The sequence below is a fragment of the Camelina sativa genome, chromosome 7 (assembly GCF_000633955.1).
Source record: "Camelina sativa cultivar DH55 chromosome 7, Cs, whole genome shotgun sequence".
In the NCBI taxonomy this organism is placed as follows: Eukaryota; Viridiplantae; Streptophyta; class Magnoliopsida; order Brassicales; family Brassicaceae; genus Camelina; species Camelina sativa.
Window position 1 is genome coordinate 23,623,168 of NC_025691.1, and position 15,461 is coordinate 23,638,628.

The 15,461-nt window shown below is 29.9% G+C and overlaps 3 protein-coding genes across 3 annotated transcripts; 2 read left to right on the forward strand and 1 right to left on the reverse strand.

Annotated features, from left to right (window-relative positions):
* LOC104702194 (gibberellin-regulated protein 6) lies at positions 2,449 to 3,232 on the forward strand. Its single transcript, XM_010418022.2, has 3 exons — positions 2,449 to 2,674; positions 2,783 to 2,810; positions 2,897 to 3,232. The coding sequence occupies exons 1-3, from the start codon at positions 2,579 to 2,581 to the stop codon at positions 3,076 to 3,078; spliced, it is 306 nt and encodes a 101-aa protein (XP_010416324.1). The 5' UTR covers positions 2,449 to 2,578; the 3' UTR covers positions 3,079 to 3,232.
* On the reverse strand, positions 3,330 to 13,054 carry LOC109125522. The gene is made up of 4 exons (XM_019227231.1): positions 13,030 to 13,054; positions 10,674 to 10,710; positions 9,633 to 9,656; positions 3,330 to 3,671 (listed from the first exon to the last, which is right to left on the reverse strand). Exons 1-4 carry the CDS (start codon positions 13,052 to 13,054, stop codon positions 3,335 to 3,337), a joined length of 423 nt encoding a protein of 140 aa, XP_019082776.1. The 3' UTR covers positions 3,330 to 3,334.
* Positions 6,460 to 8,742, forward strand: LOC104704887 (F-box protein At3g60790-like). Its single transcript, XM_019226944.1, is given in 5 exon segments — positions 6,460 to 6,813; positions 7,450 to 8,070; positions 8,183 to 8,213; positions 8,216 to 8,352; positions 8,452 to 8,742. Coding segments are annotated over 5 exon segments (1,434 nt in total).

A 15,461-nucleotide genomic window follows, 5' to 3' on the forward strand; every position in this document is an offset into this window, starting at 1 on the left:
ACTGCACTGAAGTGTTTATGAATCGTGTCCAAAGCTGGGCCATTGTTTGATTGTTGTATATTAGTAGTATACACATTTGATAAATAAATAGAGTAACTGGTTAAAGAGATAAGAAGAAAAAAAAAAAAAAAAAAAAAAAAAAAAAAAAAACTAATTCATATTTGGGAAGCTAAACATCAAATCTACTTTTTTTTCAGTGTCTCTCTGTCTGTCACTTGCTGAATTAAAAATGAAAATAGCAAAACTAACCAAACCACTAAGAAGTTTTTTCTGATTTGATTAGTAATACAACCACTCTTGTGTTTTATCCTTCTTTCATTGGGCTTTAATGTTACATATTGTCGATTACTTCGGTCTTCTTCCTCAGAATTGTATCTATAAAGTTCCATGAAGTTCCTGGATCTCTTTGTCATGGACCTTGTCTTTTTTTGTCAATCTTCTTGGGCCTTGTCTAAATTCACTAAACACCTTACCGAGGGAAAGGTTTTCATTTCTTTCGTAAAGGCTTTTTATATGAAGCAAGATTTCTGAAAATCTTTCATTTTTAACCAAACATAGTAGTCTACACTCTATAGTCTGTAAAACATATTAATAGACTGTATACCTTTCTTTCATGTAAAAAAAATCAATGTCATTTCAACCCATCTATAAAACTAACTGTATACCTTTCTTTGTCCCAAAAAAAAAAAAAAAAAAAAAAAATGCCAATTCCATGTGAACTTCAGTAACTCATCAATTTCAGTATACTTACTTNCTTCTTTTTTGGGTGTGCGGTATTTTTTGTTTCTTTAGTGAAAGAGAAACGTTAAGCCTAAAAAGAATGTGAGGTTATCTATTGAACGGTAGAGTAAGGTGAAGTAATAACTAAAGGGGAAAGCAAGTGGTACACATACAAATTTTAAGTTGTCTGATTCACTTCAACTTTCAACAGTCAGCGTAGTAATAACATTAAGATTAAGAAGCCGTATCTATTCGAACGTAACGTTATAACACCACCAATTTTTAAAACATATATAAATGCTAGCTACTTTACTTGGAAGAGACCATATATATCATAAACTGAAAGAGAAAAACTAGTATTTTGTCACTAATTAGAGTGTTAGAACAAAAACTATTCAGAGATGAATATATAAAAAAACTATTCAGAGATGAATATATACTTTATATACTACGTCTTCAAATTCTACTCTACAACCATAAATTTACGTCTCGCTGATTCATCAAACTCGCGGTAATTTCAACTTACATAACGATAACATTTCACTCTATACATATATAAAGCTACTAAACGTTAAATTCAAAAAAAAAAAAAGCTACTAAACGTTGATATACACTTATACTACACAAAATATATTATATCCAAATTAAAAATGTAAAGATGAAACAAAAGTCGTTATATTTGTTGAAAGCATTAGAGTTAGATATGCCTCCCATGTGAGAGTGCACATGGACTTATGCATGCAAGAAAACTGCCTCTACACTTTTGTCCCTCTCTCGATTCCTCAGTCAATCCCCACCTTAAGTTTGCATGATCTCTATATCCACATCCGAGATCTTAACACGTGGCTCCTCTTCTACATCCAACGGCTCTCTTTGATCCCCTTGCTAAAAGATAAGAGAAAAAAGTGGCATGAATCCATGCCGAGATTGCTCTTATCGGTCCCTTTGTTTGTTGGTTGGTCCCAGTCACTTGCAAGGATTTGTAACTATTCCTCCATGTTACTCCGTCTCTTCGTCTCTTTTACCATTATACCCTTCAATTTTTTTCAATTTGGGTTGTCCCCAAACGTGACTCTTTTGGCTTAATTGTATCAACTTGCTCATGATCATATTTCTCTTCACTATTACGACGAATGTAGAAAAAATGAATAGTACCAAACCTCGACTATATATATCAAATGATATAATGGACCGGTCATTATAATTTTCTGACAAATTGATATATGAGTTTTATGGTTCATATATAACTTAATCTGGACACATGTAAACAATTTTGCATGTAGTCTTTTTAGTTTTTACTCACTGATCACTGTCATAACTCAAACTTAAGGTTATAGTATATTTTCTCGTTAAGACAGTATATTCAAATGATAAAGTATATTAGTATAATAGATAACTAGAAACTACTTTTTTTTATGTAGAGTAAGGCTCCAATTACTGTTTTTGGTCTTTAATTCTTTCTGAGTTTCAAGTTTGTGTTTGCGTGTGCGTTTACTTTTACGTTTTACTCCATAATTCGTCTATTCGTCTTTAGCGTAAACACAAACTTGAACGAATTAAGAGGAGTATTATATAAATTTAGATATTTACTAATAGACGAATTATGTTTTTGTTTTTAGGTGAATGATTTAAACAATGGAGTGGCAGAGACATATATATATATATATATATATATATATAAAGCTATATATATGGGCCGTTATTAACTTATTATTATACATGGGGATAACAAGAACGCTTAACAGATACCTTCTATAAATAGCTGACAAAACTAGTTGTTACACATTCACAGATTTGTGAAACTAAAAGTAAGAGCTCCACTTACGTATACATATCGCCTCTCTCTCAAGAGCTAGCCATGGCTAAACTCATAACTTCTCTTCTCTGTCTCACAATTATCTTCTCTTTCATTTTTCTCACGACGTCAAAAGAAGCTAAGTACCATCCAGAAAAGGTAAGTAAGTTTTATCATAATCTTCATTTGAGCAATTTTTTCCCTTTCCCATTCTTTTTATTGCGAAAAAACCTAAAATCTGCGTTTCATTTTCTGTTTCGAAAATAGTATGGACCCGGAAGTCTGAAATCATACCGTAAGTAGAAAAATGCTTTTTTTAAGTCTCATTTCTCTCAATCTTTAAAAGAGCGCAAATTAAAAACTCGAATATGACGACTGCAGAATGTGGAGGAGAATGCACGAGGAGGTGTAGCAACACAAAGTATCATAAGCCATGCATGTTCTTCTGCCAAAAGTGTTGTGCTAAATGTCTCTGTGTCCCTCCAGGCACGTACGGCAACAAACAAGTGTGTCCTTGTTACAACAACTGGAAGACTCAACAAGGTGGACCAAAATGTCCGTAAACAAAACACATTGAGAGAGAAACCCTGATATAAAATCTTCTTTGTTTCTTTCGAGTTTGATTTCTTTTGTTTGTAATCAATACACACGAAAGGAGCTTTGACCGGAGGAGCTTAAGCATCCTTCTCTCAAATTACTACTTTGATCTCTATGGCCTTTATAAGTCATAGCCCTTTTACAATGCAACTTAAATAGAAAGCCTTTCACAAAAACTGTAAGAAATACAAACCAAATATCCCAAGAGTTTTTTTAACAATTTCAAACAGAGAAATCAAAAGAATATGAAAAGAGTCTCATGACAATTATAGCGCATAGAACACCAATTAGAAGAGGAATCCTTCCACAATGAAAGCCCATTATATAGATGGCATAACCTCCCACAAGATGGCTGAGACTTGCGGTTATGTACCCTACCTTCTCGTCGGATGGATTGAGGATTTTAGCTGCCACTTCTGCTATTGTGGCAAAGATGTAGACTGGAGCGAAAATTAACCCTTCGTTAGTGTACCCATTATCAAGCTTCCATGCAGTCATTAGAACAAGTGAAGAGATTATCCAAATGTGCATGATGGGTGAAAATAATCTCGACGCCATCCTACCGTGACCAAAAAAAAAAGTTAAAACACGACTAAGTTTTAGCAAACCCATTTTTTGAGGGACTGCTGATGCCATCCTTATAATCCAACGTTGAGGTTAGTCTTTCTCTTTCTCTTTATCTAATGCCTGTGATTTTTTTATGTTTGCTAAAAGTCACTAAACCAAAGGATGTGTCTTTCAATCGCATCCTTTTGTTCACGTTTATGTGAAGCATCACCTCTTATTCTCATTTCTGACCACCTTTAATTGTGTCTCTACATACTGATTTATATACCTAAACGTAAACAACTGTGAAACAAAATGTGGTGTTGTTCCCTCTTCTGAAAGATTTACTTTTTTTTTGGTGAAAATTCTTTTGTCACAACCACGTCGTAGACTCACTGCTCACTAGCGACGCGCAGTCGGTTTTGGTTGCTATTCTTTATTCTCTCAAGGCACACCCCTTCGCAGTTTTGATTTTATTCCGTTTTGTCTGGTAGCATCTCAAAATTTCGTTATTTCTCTAATTCTCCCTGTCCCTCCTGAGGATTTATGAATTAGGAACGTTATGTAACCACATGATAATTAGATTAAACCATGTGGAATGTAAATATGGCCTGTAAATTTTCATATGTAAAATTATGTTACAATGAAGAAAGTTTTTTTTTCTTCGAACGTAAAAACGTGAGAATTGGGTTGTAAATATTTCAGATTGTTCATAGTAAAAGTGTTCATTCATTATGATGTGAGGTTTATCCACTGTCTCACCATCTCGCATTATCGTATCTTTCATTTGATTTCCTTCTGCAACAGTAAGTAACGGGAAACAAAAAGTTTGAATTTTGTAAGTTCTCTGTTTGTGTTTATGTTGAGGGTTAGTAATTTACTTCTGATTATAGAAGTTGAAAAGGTATGATAGCTTTTTAGAAGTAGGGTAACAAAGAACATGAAATCAATATATCCGAAGGGGGCAAAGTTATTATGTCATGATGGAGACATTAGATTTTTGAAGAAAATATTTTTTCATACATAATGCTGGGAAGTTCTGTTTTAAATGATTTAGCACTCTTTACAATTATAATGGGTTGAAACACAATTTGCTAACAGATTGGAATTCTATTTCAGGTTGATCACACCGTAAGTTGATGTTCCTCTCGCCACAATTGCCTATTACGATCGCTGGGCTTACAAATGCCAACTTTTTTAATCAATAGCTTAAAAAGCATTTGATCTTCATTCTAAACCCCTCTGAGCTTGCATTATATTAGAACGTTGGTTAGTATTTTTCCTGAATTAAAAAACCTACATATCTCTCGTGCCCATTGTTACGTCTGCTATTTTGTTTAGAGTGTAATTCTTAGGTTTCCAATTCTTTTAGTCACCAATTTTTTCCATTAAAATCTATCGTTGTTATGACAAGCTATTGACGTTACTATTAGATTATTTTTTTTTTTTAAAGGAAGATGTCTTAAGCATAATCAATTATGACGAGGTGAAGTGACGATAATAAAAGAAAATGCCAAATTTATTTAACAAGCATGGTAAATTTGGTTATTTTAACCGTATTATATTTTACAGCATTGTAACAAATATTATTTTAATTGTAAAGGAAGGCCATTTGAATTAAATGTTTCAGGTTAGCTAACCAATATAATATAAAACAAGTTTTTTAGAACATACAAACGGCGATGAGAAGGAATATAGCCAAGACGCTGAGGGATTGATAATTCAAGGAGGGGTATGAATATGTTGTTTTAGTGTTTCGTTACATCATCTCAACGAATCTTCTGGCTACATGGCTATATGTTTTCATCTCAAAACAAAACAATTGTTTTTTACTATTAAGTATTGACTTAACTCTTCAATTTCATATTTTTTTAGTTTGTAAATCAATGGGACGATAGTGAAATGTTGCTTCTAATCTGGAGAGGAACACTTGTTTAAGCGTTAGTCAACGTTACCATTTTTTTTTGGGGTCAAAAGTCAACGTTACCATTTCTATAATCATGTAATATATATAGAAAAGAATCTGCCCCAAGTCAACAAAGTTTTGATGATTTGTTTCCAACTGTACAGCTTTTCTTTTGTTTTGAGATTTTTTTGCTTAAATATCATATACTTTTGAATTAGATGATGCGAACAATATTGTTAATACGAAATTTGCAAACAATTAACCTTAATGATCTTTATTTTGATAAGAAGATCTTCAACTCTATTCATATATAGGACAAGAGTTCACTCACTCAACTGCTAAGGAAGCGAAGTTAAATTGGTTGGGACTTAATTTTACACTCACAAAAGAAGTGGTGGACTTCATGATGTACCATAAGTTTGTGTAAATCTGTTAACGGGGATAATTTTGAAAACAATTTAATCATTTTTGGCTCGTACGTGTGTCCAACAGTGAAAATCACAATTCACTTTCTTCTAAAGATAATTTCATATTTTACACAGAAAAAGATTTCATGCTTATAACTTTAATATAATTTGGGAGTATTAACTTGAATGGATATTTGTTTCCTTTGTAAAAATAATTGTCCTATTAGACTAATTAATTTCCATGTATCTTTTCATATTTTTCCAAATTTATTGGTCAAGGTGACTCAAGAGGTGTCAAAAAACATTAATTATCTTGCTTAAATAAATAAACCTACAATTAGGCTTCAAACTTGTGGTTTTATATATAAATAAGTAATCTTCATAACAACATGCAGCCTCTCTCTCCCTCTCAAAGTTGATACCATTAATCTCTTCTATCTCCTTGTAATTTTCCAAATCATATTGCATTTTACCTTCTCTATTCAACAATGAAGACAAAACACTTATCATCATCCTTGCCGCTGGCGTCCTCACGGCCACCACCACCACCAATACCATCAAATTCAAGAAGGACACCATCATCAGCATCATCTAAAGCAGGAGGAAAAAGGATCCGAAATGCTGATGACATGGACCGGATAAGCAAACTTCCGGATGAACTATTGGATAAGATCCTTTCGAAAGCACCCTTTAAATCTGTTGTCAGAACAAGTTCTTTGTCTAAGCGATGGGTGAACTTGTGGAAACGGACGCCTCATTTATCTGTGGACATGAGTTTTATCATGCAAAGAGGAGGTCATGTTCACCAAGATTCTAAGAGTTTTTCCGAAGGGGTGATAAAGGTTTGTTGAGTTTTCTTTTCCCAAATCCTTACTCTCGCGTCTAAATATATGTATAGGGTTTCATTTTAATCTTTGCTTTGTGAAGGTGAAAGAATACACAGATAGGTCGACCTATAAACTGATGTTTTAGATAGATTATATAATTTGTTTTGAAGTTGTGTGGTAGAATAAATTTTCTACACACATACGGTGATGAATTCAAAAGTATTTAGATAACCTGAAGTGAGAAAAAATTACAGATGACAAACTATCTCTTAATTAAACACACTTGTTAACGTTTGATGGAAACATCATTTTTAACAGTTTATCACGCCAATAATTTAACTTATGATCTACGATATTAGATAAAAGTTTTCACGCAAAATAACTAATCTACGATCTACTGACTATTGTATTACATAACGGTTTCTCGTGCCAAAATCACAAGTTATCTTGTGTAGTGAAAAACCGTTATCTAATATAGTAGATCATAAGTTAGGTTGTTTAATGATTATTAGTTAAATGTATTTAGATTGTATAGTGAATGAAAATAAACCAATTTAGGATTTAGTTTATTCCATATATATGTTTAAGTGTTAATTTATGACTGTTTAATTACAAGTATTTTTAAATTTCTAATTAATTTGTGTTCTACAGACTATAAACAATCATCGTGGCCGCCTAGAGAGCTGCAGCATCGACAGTTGTGTATATCAATGTGAAGATGGTACGCTCGAAAGGTGGGTCCAAACAGTGACTCGTCTGAAACATACCGAAGAGCTTACACTTGTGAACTATATTGTTGTCATGGGACCTATCGGTGGATATAATACGCTCAGGTTGTCCCCAAGAATATTCTCTCATCAGAGCCTCACTTCACTCTCACTCACTCGATATTATCTAACAGAGGCAGAGGCCTTCAAAAGATGTTGCAATCTTAAGACCCTAAAGCTTTGTAACATCATTGCCGATGTTAGTATCCTTAACAGTATTTTCGAAGCTTGCTCCTCTCTCGAGATGCTTGTGTTGATCATCACATCCCTGAGCAGACCTGGTGTGTTGAAGATCGAGAACAATAACTTAGAGGTCCTCCAAGTGGTTTGCCGTACTGTGATGGAGAAAATGGAAGTCACTGCACCTCGTTTGGAGATCTTCGACATCAAATGTATCAACTGTGATGAATTCGTCCTTAATGCTCCTAAGATCCGTTTTAATAGGAATTATTGGGTTGCTGGTAAATACCCTCACCTCAGCTACAATATATCAAGTCTCGCTCAGGTACGTACGTACATATATATATATATATATATATATATAAACAACACTGTGTTTTCATCATACATAGTTATAATGACATGTTGTTTGCTCTGTATATATAAATTAACTTTAGGAGAAAAAAAGAATATGGTTTGAGCTTATGGTGACGAATACTATAATATGAGACGGAAGGGATGTTTATCCGTGAGAGTAGACGTGACAAATCCAAAAGAACTCCACATTTTGAAAGAAGTCTTACTTATGTGGGGTGAAGAAATGAGGGAGCTGGAGATCATATTCAAGGTACACATTAATTTACTTTCATGCATGTTTTTGGATAACTTTGATCAGCTTTCTTTCGCACTCATATATTGTCATGTTACATATTTGCCTTTTAATTAGGACGACAATGCTCGTGGAGAAGATCAGGGTGATCAATCTTCTTTTATCAGTGGTGGAAAACCATTTCCAGATGATTTCTTCGAGGTTGCTACTGTTTGGATGTATAATTTCGATCGTTCGAATGAAGTGCAATTTGCATTAGCGTCACGTTTTGTGAAACACGGAACAGTGATTGACAAGCTCATGATAGAGACATCTACGTACCCTCCAATGAAGAGGCTATTAACTGAAGGAAAAGTAGCCCAGCTAATGCAACTTTGTGACTATGGTTTAACTATTGAATGTTTCTGATCGATCATGAGTTCTGGTTCCAATTTATCCCATTCATACCCTTATTCCCCTTTATTACTTTGAGTATTATCTTGTTTTTTATATTTCAAGAACTGTGTTTTCATTTGGTATTTGCTTCTGTACTTTTAATGTTTTGAGAGATTTGAATATTTAAGGTTTTGTTTCTCTTTTGGTCAATGCTATTTCAAGAGAGTAGAAGGATGGATCGTTTCTGCTTTTATAATATAAGATCATATATATATATATATATATTAATCTATATGAACTATTGAAGAAGATGAACATATATATATGTTGTGGCCAACAAAGCCAACTTGGAATCTTTGTCCTTTAGAAACCCCCACCACAATTTTAATTATGTTTTTAGCCTTCCATAGGAAGACGTCGACACTGCCTAAAGTGAAGCATCAATCTTCATGATAGTAGCTTTCTCTCCTTGACATGCCACTTCCTCTCTTCTCTACATATTGCTGTTTTACATGCATGGGATGATGATGATGATGTTGATCAAAGTCATTTCCTTCAGTTATTACTGGGAATCAAAGTCGGTTTCGAAGGGTACTCAAGTCCCTGCAGCTCCGGCATTCGCCTTAGATCTTCTTCTGTATATCCTGGGATTAACCAGTATCTCTTATCCATTCCAAATACCTATACAACAAATCCCCAAAAGACCGATGAAACAACTTACAGCTTCAAAGGCTTTATACTCAGATGGAAGAAGTAATTAAGCCAATGGCTTTTAAGTTTAACTAATAACTAACCTGTTCAAAGTTTTTCTTTTTACCGAGGTCATAACGCCATTTTGTACTAGTTATTATAACAATAAATTGAAAGAAAAAGAAAAAAACACACACACAGTAGATTAAGAATTGACTAACGAAAACACTTACAAACTTAGAACTCCATGGTATCCACTAGCATCCCTCTTTGCCATGATGTAATCTCGATCGATTCATCATTCACCACAACTCCTATCCCTAGTATATAATATATATATACATGAAAATACTTGTGATTGAAGGAAATAAAAATTGGTATGTTATCTACCCATAAATGCAAATGTGGAAGATTAGACAAATAATCACATTTTGGCACTTAATGAATCACATAAATAAAGAATAAAGTTTTTCTTATATCCATCAATGAAAATGCTTACAACAGCAAATGATAGATTTAGTAATTTATTCTACATTGACACATGATGTATTAATTTACATTCAAAATCAGAAGAAAAAAAATTGATCACCAATTTTTATTGATCACATACAAATTTGTATAAATCAGATTTTCTTTAATAAATAAGAAATTTCATTATTAAAATTTTCTGGTTAAAAATAAAGTGAAAGTTAAATAATTTAAAATTGCCTAATTTCATTATTGAATCAGAAAAATAATCTATGAAATTTCACATTAAACAATAATGAAATTTCTGATTCATCATGTATATTTAACATGTGTGGATGCTTACTAAATCCCTAAAATATATGTATTAATTTACATTCAAATGTAAGTTAAAATGTATAATCATAGCAATATATATATATATATATATTAGGGATTTATTAATACATTTCTGATTCCGAATGTAAATTAATAAAATTATTTAACATTGAAAAATGTATATTTTATTTGATTTTACTAACTTACATTCGAAATCAGAAATGTATTAATGTTTCTTTTAGTAAAAAATATATTATATTTTTATAATTTTTTCTTGATGTATGGGTAGTCTAATTAAGTAAGTCAATTATGAGCTTTAATAGCGGTGTGATTTATGTGAATGTTTATTTTAATTGTGTTGCTAAGATGATAAAAAGGTGTCCAATGATAAATTAATAACTCAAGTGATAATAATTTATATACTTTTTAATTTACTATTTGATATTGTTAGATTCTAGAATTTTATTATACTGGTTCAACTAGATTTTAACCCGCGGTACACAGCGTGCATATAATTTTTATTATTATTTATATTTTATATTATATTTGTTTATTAAATATTAGATGTTTTCCAAATAGAGGAATAACTAAATTTCCCTACTGTTTGTGCGGCTAAATGTTTATATTAATTTTTTAATCCGTAATATACTTCATAGTAATTTGTTTGTTATATTTAGTTTGTTTTGTTTAATGTTTGAGATTCTATTTTGATTTTTAATTATTATAACAAAAAATAAGAGACTAAATACATAGTAAGTCATTTATACGCTATGATTAAGTCATTTTCTAAAGATTTAATTATTTTACACAATCTTAGTTAAATCAGTTTAATTTTTATATGTCAAATATTTTAATATTAATAGTGTTGACAAATAATAAAATGAGGATTTGACCCATGTTAACACAAATTTAATGATATTTTATTAATTCCAACATGTCATATTTATAACTCATCTACTATATAACCATATTATAGTATTTTAATTTTTTTTTATTTTTACATATTCGTAATATTTAAAAAAATTATTTAGTTTATATATATTAATTATAATATTTTAACAAATATGAATCGAAGTTCTTCTTATCTTAAGAATCAAAGTTCACAGGTTTTGGAAAAAAATAGGAATCAAATTGTTGTTTTTTTGTTTGCATAGGATTCAGAGATAGAATATCTTCAATACACAATAGAAGATTTTCTTTGTTTGCAAAGGATTCAGAGATATAATATCTTTAATATACAATAGAAAGTGTGGTTAATTATATCATAGTTTATGTTTCCATATTTATTCTCCTGTATTTTTAGCTGGAATGATATGTAAAATATTTAGGAAACAAAATATGAAGTAATGTTATATTTAGAAATTTTTTAGGGATTAATTTTTTAAATAAGTTTTTAAATAAATACAAATAAAAGGGCAGAACCCAAAATGTACTTCAAAAATGTAATATTGATGATGTAGGTTAGATTTTATTAATTTTCATTTTTTTCTTTATCTTATATATAAACCGAGAAACAGAGTATTAGAGTAAAAATGTGAAAAAAAAGTTGCAGATAAATGTAAAATCGACTACGCCAGATTTTAAGAGTAACAAACTCGATTTCTTGCATAACAAACCACTCATTTCTTGCAAAAGTACATAAAATAGTTCCATAACAACAACTCAGATTTCTTTTTCTGCAAGAGCTTCCTACATCAAACTTACAAATCAGATGACAAGCTTTACATGTTCTATCTATCTTTTACTAATTAGATTGACAATAACTTGACACAATGAAAATTTGCTTTGACACAAGATTGATGGTCAATTACTTTTTCTATCTATAATTACCGTGACCAGCCTAGTGACGGATATCACCCGCTTCTCAACTACAAAAGGCTCGGTCTCGGTGAAATCGGCGCCTTTTATGCAAAGATAATGGACGGATCTCTCTTATGTTTCGGGCTTGTGTATGGAGGCCTTCAAGTAGCTGCGGAGAAAATTTGTACTGGAGGAAAGACAGAATATGATATGTGCAGTATCTACGTGGGAGCGGTTTTCGTTTCATGTCTAATGTTTGGGGTGTCCATCGGTTGCGGAATTGCGATTACCTTACATATTCCAACTACAAGAAGAAGATCATTTGCTAGTCTTCCGGTTAAGCGTTGTAAAGATTTGTAGATTGACAAGCAAATATAATAAAAAGTAGTCTGATTCCCTCTCTGTCTATTTATTTAGATTTATTTACATATATCAATTTTCATCAGTCCGCTCTTAGCCTCTTACATTTATTTACATATATCTTTTTAGTTAGGTTATGTATTTAGTTTGAAAATATGTTTACGTTTTTCTAATTAAAAATCCATGATATTTTGTTTGTCATTAATTCTTCTTATTTCATATTTTTAATATTTTATTTGTATTAATAGAGTATTATATAATGTATTAGATGTTTTGAAATTAAAATAAAAAAACCACATGAAAATTGAAAATTTGTTTTAAAATTTTATACGAGAATATATTTTTAATGAACTAACAAAATGTTAATGTGATAATAAAAAGTAGATGGTATGATATATTAGAGTCTATTTTATATATTATAAAAACATATACGTAACAATATTTTACTTATGTTTTGTTCATATTTTACATATGTTTTGCTTATTTTTTTGTTAATATTTATTCAATATTTCAAAAAACAAAAAATAACTAATTTCTGCCATATATAAACAATCACACCTATAATTTATATTTATATAGAATTTAATGTAAACTATACTCAATGTATCAAACAATCAAATTATATATAGATGATTTTATCACAGTCACAAAATAATACAAATATATAAACAATTAAAAATACATATCATCTACTTATCGTATAGGTAATCATCTAGTATATATATATCATTTTTAACCTTTTTAATACCAAAAAATATATTTTTTTTATTCGCCCTAAATCTATACGAACCTAAGCACGACACTGCACTTACGGCACGGTTCAGTTCAAGTGTACCCCGATTTTAAAATCACAAGTCATGACATATTAAAAAGTAGGCTAAACCGTCCCTAGAAAACAGCGAGGGCTATGTTTAATTTAATCGTTATTAGTTCTCTTCTCCTGTTTAAGGATTTTGTGGAAAACTTTAACTTTGTATTTTTGTGTTTGGATTATATCATGTGGAAGGCAAATTCTATTACTTAGTCAATTCGATACAATATGTCATGTATGCATGCCAGCTGGTGAATATGCAATGAAAGAGAGACTCAAGTTCTATTTCCTGGGAGCTCAAAAATCGCAGGGAATAACCAAAAAGTTTTCTTGGAGATCCTCTATCCATCTTTTGCACTCTCTTGTGTTGTTGACAATTGACATTATAGCATTACTCAAAGCTTTAATAACTTTTGATGCTAGACCTCGCAATGATTTTCTTTGATTTATTATTAGTGATTATACAGAGACTGCAACGTTTGTCATATTTTTACTCAAAAGAAAATACTAATAAAAACGTTTACCCTTATACCACATAATCTAACACAAACAAAAAGTGCTAAGACATAACCAAGTCTAATAACTTATAAAAGAGAATTCCCAGCGAGATGTAATTTTACAACAACTATATATATATATACATATATATATATATATTTGTTTTTAATGCATTTAAAAAAAATAATCATTTTCCATAACCAAGAGAATTACTGGAAATTGAAAAGCAAAAATTATGTTATTTATTTAATTTTAGGATTTCATTTTTGGATAAAATCTCATTTTAATTTACTAATGATTTACATATATTGATCTTTGTAAGAACATAAATCTATCCTGAAGTTTGGAAACCCCAATTTTATATTATCTAATTATTATTTGAAGATCTATGCATTTTTTTTTTGTTTGGTTTCCCTTTAACTAGATTTATTTGAACTTCATTAAATCAAATCATTCAATAAGAAATATTTAATATGTCTAAATTGAGTATTAAAACTTATAAATCGAGAACAAATCCATGTGATGCCAATATGTATCCCCTATATAATAAAACGGAAGTACACAACATTGTTTTGTAGATTATATAATTTAATAAGTTGGTTACAAATAGGTTATAGATTAAATTTTATTTTATTTGTATAGTCTGATTTTATTATTTCTAAAAATATTAAAGAGAATATTTTAAAGAATCATTTGATATCATCTAACTTACCATATTAATTTCTTTTATTAAATTATTCATCAAATAAAATCTTTTGATATCTAACTTAACATATTAATTTGTTTATTATTATTATACTTCATCTCTCATTTTTATATATGAGCCTATTTTGTGGAAAAATAAATTATCATATTATTTCTTATAATTAAAAAATAGTTTTATTTCCGGATATACCATAAATTGAATTTTTAAAAACAAATATAAATGATTCAATCTACAAAATCTTCAATTTTTATTAATATTATTCTTTAAAAATAATATTTATTGAATTAAAATTTTTACTGAGTAACGAGTCAAAATTTGAATATTTAAAATCAATTTCACACTTTTTGTTGAATTTTATAATTTTATATAATATAAGAAACTTTAAATCATTTATTTTGAAATGTTTTTAAAATATTGAAACTTGATATTAAAGTTAGAAACTATAAACACTCTAAATTGGTTTGTTATAGCAATGTCAATAATATGTCACTATAATATGAAAGAATTTCAAAAAAATCAAGTATATTAAAACAAAAAATATAACAATATATTAAATTACTCATAATATAATAACTCGCTTTTTAAAAACTAAATTCATAAAACAAGTATCTTTTTCAAGTCATCATATTTAGCATATAATTTTATTGCATAATATTTTATCAAAAAAACTTTTAAAAACAATTACATAAATTATATTTTATAAAAAAATTACAGTATAAATAAAATAAATTTAATCCGTGCTCTAGCACGAGTCTTAATCTAGTATATATATGAGATGATATGTAATTCCATGCCAATGTTATTGTATATGTGGAGGGAGCGAGAGGGAGAATACTGATAGTTTATCTGTAAGAGTTTATAGGGGCAACGAAAGAAGAATCATGTTGAGCTTGTGAGTGTCATTCGTTGTTTTAATCGTTACATTTAATTTAACCAATTGTTATGTCATGACTATATAATATAAAAAAACTAATGTTTGAGTTAATAATATTTTCGTGGCCATGACAGCCAGAAGTGGAGAATTTCTTTTTTTTTTTTTTTTTTTTTTTTTTTTTTTTTTTTTTTTTTTTTTTTTTTTTTTTTTTTTTTTTTTTTTTTTTTTTT